The sequence below is a fragment of the Erythranthe guttata genome, chromosome 5 (assembly GCF_056151865.1).
Source record: "Erythranthe guttata isolate IM_541 chromosome 5, IM_541, whole genome shotgun sequence".
Lineage (NCBI taxonomy): Eukaryota > Viridiplantae > Streptophyta > Magnoliopsida > Lamiales > Phrymaceae > Erythranthe > Erythranthe guttata.
The window spans coordinates 3,403,262-3,412,222 of NC_142537.1; the positions used below are offsets into that span (position 1 = coordinate 3,403,262).

An 8,961-nucleotide genomic window follows, 5' to 3' on the forward strand; every position below is an offset into this window, starting at 1 on the left:
CTGAAGCTCCTAGGTTCAACATGGTTTGTCAACAAAAGTTTGTTTGAACTCAGTTTGTTAACATAAGAAATCCAACTTGAACATACTTTTGTTTGAAAGTTATCGAGTTCGGCTTGAGCTCGATTAGAAAAAAGAATAATAAAAATATAAGGTAAATTATGGTCAACCCCTGAGGTAAGGTTAAATTACGAAAAAATCCTTAATGTTTGGGTAATTACAACCACCTCCCTCAACTATGAATTTTCTTATACGTGCACCCTTGTCGTGTCAAATTTAGTGAAATCTTCTAGATTATGTTGAATAATCTCCACTTTGTACCCACTTTAGCCCATTCGAGCTCCACATTTTGAAACAAGAAGATCATAAGATGTGTCTTTTGACTTGTAAATATCAGATTGTGGTGTATACAAACTAGAGAACATTTCACGAAATCTAGAAGATCAAGTAGAATTTGACACTGCACGAGTGGATGTGCAAGAAGATTTATAGTTGAGGAGTGGTTGTAATTACACATATAAGACGGTAATTTGACCTTTTACCTTAGGGGGCTGGCCGTAATTTTACCCTAAAAATATATAATAAAAAATCAAGCTACTCGACCTCGATTCATGTTCAGCTCGATTAAAGCTAGTACGAGTTCGAATCATTGTTTATCAAATCAATTCCATACACAATTTTGAAATCCCGAATCGCTTCTATCCCTACTCGAAGCAAATCAATTTAAATAAAACAATGCTTATGGTAGAAATATTCATTTGAAACCAACACAACAAACTTGTATTACAAAATCTTGATCCATAGTAGGTTGGTTCTCCATGGATATCAATCAATAGATACATGCTTTGATTCTTCTCAAAGACTATCTATCCACTATAAATAGCCAATTAAAAAAAAATCCATAATTATATACACAATTGCATCAACCATAATATATATATATATTGTAAGTATATCTATCACCTCTTGAGATTCTTTTAAACACTAAAGGCAGGCATGATCAAGAAGAATTGAGAGACCAGTCATAATTCTGGTAAATTATATTGATAGAACCACCATCACTCAATAGATGTGTCAAAAGACCTGCCTTACTTGCATCCAAGTAGTTCATTATCCACTTTAGTATTTCTTTTTCTTGCCCAAAATCGGCACTGTACCTGCATAACAAACATAACAATTTTTCCGTAAATGCAAAGTTTGGAATACCGTAAAATTTTCTGATTGGTTTCAATGATAGTCGTCTGTCTACTCACCATTTGATGATTCTGGGGAGGCAAACAGCCCTTTTGGCAAGATCCACCTGCATACCATCATCCCTTTGGAAATACTCTCTTGCAGCACTTCTCAATTCGGATTCAATTCCTTTCGGATTGAAGAATCTGATTGACGGGCTCCCCCTCGTTGCATTCCAAATCCCGAAATGAATTAATTCATTAACTTTCGAAAACGCCAACTGCAGAAATTGAAGAAGAAGAAAAAAACAGATTATGCGTGAATTTTTTTTTTTTTTTTTTTTTTTTGGTACAAGAAAGAAAAGATGACTGGTGATTATTCACCTCCAGGCGCTTGTCGCCGCTACTGAAGGGCTTTATAAGCACATATGGAGGCCTTCGGTTGCCTCTGAGAATCCCATTTTTAATAGAGCTTAAAGAGTAGGGGTGGCCCCCGATTATATACATGAATTCAGCGAAGAAGTGCCTTCGATCGATCATTCCTCCAGGATGACCGATTCTAATCACAGCATGAATCGCCATTGCATTATGCAGATTCAAAAAGAAAGCTAACTTTTCGTCATGGGATAGAGTCAGCAGGTTTACTCTCTGCAGATCCTCCACCAAATGTACGTATCTGCATGTATATATATGATTAGATGAAGTTTTCGAATTTTAGTTTAACGCGTATGCACCTTTATAGAAATTTATTTATCACAGCAAGAAATTTACCTTCTGAACTCTTCGCTATTACTGATTCCAACGTAATCGAGATGTCTTCTATCATCAGAAGCATACGACTCGAGTATGGCTGACATTATACAGGTGAGCCTCTGGCTCACTGCACCGGCAGACTTAGGCTCACGGTCATTGACCATTCCTCGGAAATTGTGGCATTTGGGTATGTACGGCTCGTGTTCGAGGAATCTGTAGAAGTGGTTTCCATCCTCAAATTCATTTTCCCTGCACATATATATACACACGCACACACCATTACATATTCTGTGGTTCAAAAAATGTTTTTTTTTTCGTGGGAATATTATCTGAAGGTCGTGTTCTTACCCGAAAACATGATGAATGAAATGCTTTCTCGCCATCTTCTTCCCAATCTCGATGGCCTATTGGAGTTGTTAATAATACATATAAGATGTTATGCAACTAACAGAATCTAAATCGAAAAAAAAAAATCCGAAGAAATACGTATAGTGAGTGTCATAACTCATGCATAAGATAAGAACCTCAAAATGAAGTAAGAAAAAACTACAAAACAAACATGTTGCTTGTCAACTCTGAATAGGGACCCCATTTGAAAATAAAACACAAGAAAATTGAGTAACTAAGTCAACTAATCCCAAAATTAAGGGCCTCAAGTTACAATTATTTATTTATTTCTTTATTATTATTTTTTTGAATTTTTACCTCTACAGATTACATGTACTAAATTGCTGCCAAAATTATCGGATAATTATAACGACAGGGCTATAAGGAATTAGACCAGCCAAACCAAGTTGACTAATTCAATTCTAGTCACTAGTAAATTGAACCAATTGACAAATTGACATGCCTAACCTACTTAGGAAATTGAGATTTGATGATCAAATTTATCGGAAATCGGAATTTTAGAAATCAGAATGAAAAAAGTTGTTCTAGAATCGGAAATTATCGAATCGGAACAGGCGAAAATTGAAAATTATTTTTCAACTTTCACCCCGAATTAGAGGCTATAAATAATTGACTACATCTCTCGTATTTCAATTCTTTTAACAAATTAATTAATTATAGAAAAAAAATAAACCAGTCATTTTAAGCACGTAGCACGAATCATTTGGCCTAGCCTCTAAAAGTAGTTGGTTTCGGCCAAAACAATCATTAATCTTCTTCTGCTCTTAATTATTACTTAGTGTTCTGCACATTTCTCTATTAAATAGTAATTTGTACAACTATTCATTTATTAATTTGTACAATTAAATTAAAAGGAATCACAGTTTAGATATTTCATTTATTATCCAATTAGGCGACCAGTTTTCAACGGTCTAGATTTCAACCATATACTAACAGAAATTTCACCCACACGAATTCTATGTTTTTTTAGGGTAAATCATGGTCACCTCACGAAATATGATTAAATTACGACGAAAAAATCCATCATATTTAGGTAATACAGTTACTCCATTAACTAGTGTTGTCTTATACGTCCACTTTTACTGTGTTAGATTTACCTACTAGTCGAGGTGAATAGTTATAATTACTCAAATACGATGGAGTTTTTTGTAATTTAACCATAATTCAGGGATTTTAAATTAATAATTTTAGCATTTAAGACAAGATTTAATGTACAGTTCAATTCGAGATTTCATCTTAAACTATATGAGAGAGATAGAAAATCCACCCAATTTAAAAATTAAAATATATTTTCATCAATTTGTATTTTTTTTAAATAAAAAAAATAGTTTTATAAAAAAAAATAAAAAATAATAATAATAATTACCTTTTTACGTCCGCAATCAAAGTGGTGTATGAGAGCTTCGACAAGCTCGGCGCCGGAGAAGCAATTCTTCACAAATTTCATCTTCATAATTCTGTCCTGTATCGGAACCCTCTGCCCCACAACCCTAACTACCTCCGCCATCTCATCCGCCGCCTCCACCACCTCATCCGCGTCATTGAAACCGTATACCGGCGGCGCCGGCGCATCCTCGGGGCACTTGCTCCCCAGAATCTCCTCCATCTTCGCGTCCAGCAACCCGCCGTTCCGCAACGAGTTGAGCACCACCAGTCCTCCGATCAGCTTCTCGTTGAAGAAAATCTGCGGCACCGCCACTCCGCCGGTCCTCTCTCTCAACTCCTTCTCTCTCCCCGGGTACACGTCGACGTTGATCTCCACGAAATTCAAATTCCTCCCCCGCAGGAACGACCGTACGGCGCCGCTGTCTCTGCAGTTTGACCGCGAGAAGAAGCTTATTCTCCCCTTCAGCTCCTTCCCCTCCCCCTTCAACGCTTTTATCACTTTCAACCCCACCAGATTGAACTCCTTCACACCGCCGCCGTCTCCGGCGGCGGCGTCGCCGTCTTCGTCCTTTCTGAGCGACGATATGCGCTTCGAAATCGCCTCCGAGACGCTGTTGCTCTTCTCCCGGAAAAACTTCCCGATCGTCGCCGCCGGTGAATCCGTCGGGGAATTGAATTTCTCCGGCAAGGATTGCGACCTTCCAATAACCCCCGGCGGCGCCGCCGGCTTCGGAAGCTGTGAATGAGGTCGAATCATTTCATAATCGTTCACAATTTTCCGTTCAGATTCGGATCTTCCCATACCCGGCGGATTCACGATTCCATTTTCGTTCTCTTCAGCGCAATGATTCTCTCCCCCTTTTTCTTCCTCGGCCGTTCCGGTATCAATTTTATTCGTTTCTCGAGCTTCATGAGGTAAATCCATGGCGGAATTGATGCAAAAAATGAAGGTAGAAGATTTTCGGAAGAAGGTTTAAGGACAAACAGGAAAGAGCGAAAATGGCGGAGGCGAAAACAAGGAAAATGAATTGAAAGAGAAAAAAGGAAAGAGAAAGGGGAGCGGAGGAGTCGCGATGACGGTTATGTTGGACAGAGTGAATGTGTGTATCTATATATGTATGTATATCTAATATATATATACACACATTGGTGTATATGTGTATGTATTATGTATATTTATGAAATTTTGACAAATGCAAATTAGCCAAACAATGGTCAATTTTCAATAATGTGTTTAGCAAAATAAATGGAAGTCTATTCCTTTTTCCTTTTCGGGAATTTGAATTAGTGGTGAAGTTAGTATTGGGCTAAAGGGGGTCATGGCCCCCCTCCAATATTTTTTTTTAAATTCCTAGGGTTTTATATATAAATTTATTATTTTTCGTGTATGGCCGGGCTATATAATTTTTTTTTAGTACGTATTTGGCTCTCGCGGACATAAAATTGAGTTGAGCGTTTAACATATCTCGAAGTTCGTTGCGAAACGACGTTCTTGCATTTATTAAAGTACTCTTGCTTTATGCTTTGTATGTTTTAAATTAACTAACGCACAACACTCGCTGTAAGTAAACTAATAAATATGCATGTTTCTAAGAAAAATATATAACGTGACTAAAATGTCGTCTCCATCGTCGAAATTTATTTATGAATAATAATAATAATAATAATAATAATAATAATAATAATAATAATAATAATAATAATAATAATAATAATAATAATAATAATAATAATAATAATAATAATAATAATAATAATAATAATAATAATAAAATGTACCATTTGAATTTTAAATTGACTGACAATATAAAATTAAAATTAATCTCCAAAATTCGCATTTAATTAAACATTGATGGAGAAAATATTTTTGGCATAATATTATCTTCATATTATGCAATATTCTTGATATGATTGTGAAGAAATAAGGATTGAGTTTTGACTAAAATAATTCATATGTAAAGATTGAGTCAACGGGTCATGGAATCAACTTACTATCCCTAACGATTTATGATTCATTAATTAAATAGAAAAATAACTAATTTATTAAAAAAAAAATTCTTATATAGTAGAATCTCGATGAATTAATACTCGACAGATTAATAAGTTGCTTAAATAATAATTTTGGTTCCAACTTGATGAAAATATACTAAATTATTATTTCAATAATTTAATATTTTTTCTAAATTAATATAATTTTGTAAATGCCGATTGTATTAATTTATACATATTTAAATATACTTTTGGTATTCTAACAAGTTTCATGCCAATTATATGATTTTAAATACACTGTCTCAACTATCAAGGTATATCGAATTTTACTTGAAACTTGATTACATGCATATCAATTCGATTCATGTGAATAAAATGCCTATTGATTTAAATATAAGGGTAAATTACTCCGACACCCCTGAGATATGCTTAAATAATTTTAAGGTCCCTATGGTATCGATAATTACATTCACCCCCTGAAACGTAGTTAGAAACTCTAACGGGATAATGCATTGGATACATTATTCCGTTAGGGTTCTAATGGACTATTACTTTTAGCTAGTGGTGTAGACCACATAGAGTTATGGGGAGTTATGGGGTGACATGGCTCTCCCAATATTTCTTAAATTACTCATAACTCTTTGTTGTCTCCACCACTTCCTGAAACCAATAGTCCGTTAGAACCCTATCGTAATAACTTATCCAATGCATTATCCCATTAGAGTTTATAACTACGTTTCAAGGGGGTGAGTGTAATTATCGATACCACAGGGACCTTAAAGTTATTTAAGCATACCTTAGGGGTGTGGGTGTAATTAACCCTAAATATAAACATGAAAGAATAATTTATTGATGATTTTATTTTATTTATCTTTTTATATTTTGAAGAAACATGTGAGAATAGTTGAACATATATAATTATTAATATAAAAATTGGCCATCACACTGGAAGCTAAAATTACTACAAAGGGCATATTTCATTTAGATTATTTTTTTCATTAGAAATAATGAACAAATACTTAATAATAAATAAATAAATAAATATCTGCATCTCCTAATATATTAAACAGTGTCATTTATCTGATCGATGTATTAAAATATTTTTTATTCACCTCTAAATTATCTCGGAGTTAGGGCCTACCCATGGTTCGATGTGTTTAATGCAAGAATAAAAAATAAGGTTTCTTTTTATATTTTTAATATAAAATAAATTTATACGTTTAAAATATGTTTCCCTCAAATCATCTCTCCATTAATCACTTGATTTCTAAAAAATAAAATAAAAACTAATATAATTCAATCAACCTAAAAACCTTAATAGCATATTCGTAAATTTTTAGATTGTTCTTTTAATTTTTATCACCTAATTTTCATCCTCAAATTAAATTTGCAGCAAAATCATAATCTACTCGCATAATATTTTTTTCTAAAAATATTTTTCTTCTATTTTCCTTTATCATATTATATAGAAAAATATATTTCTTACTACAACTGTACTGTCATGTATTTAAATAATTATTTTTTTTCAATTTAAAAAATGTTATTTCGTGCACTGCACGGGAAAAACTATGAATTATTATTATCAATAATAAAAAAAATGAAAATAAAATAGAATGCAAGACAAGAGTTGAACACTAAAAGGAATGAAGAATGAGTCCATCTCTATCTAAAATGAGCCGGCCTGCTCACGTTAACATCCATTGCTTAATGCTTATTACGTAACACCACAAAGACCAAATCATGTACACATTCAAATCAATCGGTCGCCGGCCCACAACTCTTTCGTTTTAATTATATATTTTTCTATTATTTACGTATGCATACGATCGAGTCAATCTGAATTGAGGGTATATTCGTAATTATCCATTTCATTAACACAAAAGAAAAAAATTACAAATAAATATCCATCTTATTAGAGTATATTATATTATAATAACTCTTGTAATATTAGAATTCTATTATGATTGACTAATCTAGATTAGTTAGGATTTAGTTACCTAGTCAAACTCTATTACCTTGCAATATTTCTCTATATATATTCCATGTAATCAACCCATAACATAATGGGCGGTTTCTATTATATTACATAATAATTTGTGCTATGATATGAAATTTCAAATTATAAATATTCTCATAGATCTGTCTTTAATATTACACATTTTCACGTGCAATTTACAACTCGACGTGTTCTCAGCTGAACGTTTAACTAGTACCTGCTATTCAGTTAATAGAGTTTAATAGTGGTAATAAAACGTGACTTTAAAAGTTTATATAGCTCTTAACCTGCCGTTAAAAAGCGATAGAACTTCGCTATTGTCACTATTATCGTTGTTGTTATAATTTAAATTATATGGATCCCATAAAATTAGCTACCATATTTGAATTGTTCAAATTATTAATAAGTTCTTGTTTATGATAAAATGTGTATATATATATATATATATATATATATATATATATATATATATATATATATATATATATATATATAGTTTATAAGACCGAGTATAGGTAGTAGTTTGTGACTAAATCTAAGTTAGCCAAAGTCATAATTCTAATTGACCACTATTAGTCTTGTAAGAGGAAATGTTTGAAGATGGACTTGACCTTGGTTTGAGATTTGAATCCCCTTTGCCATGCACGAAAACCACAAACTTGATTACACTCATCTCGTTCTGTTGGGTGAGGGCAAAATGGTCTTTTCACGAATGTTTCGAAAATAGGGGAAATTGGTTGCTGCTCTCTGAAAAATATTTTATAGTAAACATGACACGCGGCTTTATGCTATTTGCTAAAAGTTCTCTGTGTGTTTTAACCTAGCCTAATATGGGATAGAGTTACAGAAATACCGTTTGGTATTAATGGTTATATTAAACAAATCCGACACACGCATTTACCAAGAAAACATTCTCTCGTTTTAATCACATAGTTTTGTTATGCTATGTGCGGTATCGCTCAATTCGTTGATGATGTTGTTTTGAGCTTTTGGTTCGATTCGTGTAGGTAATTCGAATTTTATATAAATTGAATACAAGTTCATGCATGTGATATTTCGTTGTTGGTTATCGATCATTTTGATGTTGATCTTAGTTTTTTTTTTGAATGTTTTATTGTTCATCATTGTTCACACTTTGGCATCTCACTTACTTTGGGTGCAAACAGAGAAGCATCAAAATATCCTCAAAAAATCTATAGAAGACTTTATATCGTATCATTCACTTACAATCACAAAGTCAATGTTTATTCTTTAAGCATT

At 33.0% G+C, this 8,961-nt stretch overlaps 1 protein-coding gene across 1 annotated transcript; it reads right to left on the reverse strand.

The window, feature by feature from the left end:
* Positions 1–736: 736 nt before the first annotated feature.
* On the reverse strand, positions 737–4,907 carry LOC105959962 (glutaredoxin-like protein). The gene is made up of 6 exons (XM_088818593.1): positions 3,697–4,907; positions 2,271–2,326; positions 1,941–2,171; positions 1,554–1,845; positions 1,251–1,450; positions 737–1,154 (listed from the first exon to the last, which is right to left on the reverse strand). Exons 1-6 carry the CDS (start codon positions 4,639–4,641, stop codon positions 998–1,000), a joined length of 1,881 nt encoding a protein of 626 aa, XP_088674719.1. The 5' UTR covers positions 4,642–4,907; the 3' UTR covers positions 737–997.
* Between the last annotated feature and the right edge of the window lie 4,054 nt (positions 4,908–8,961).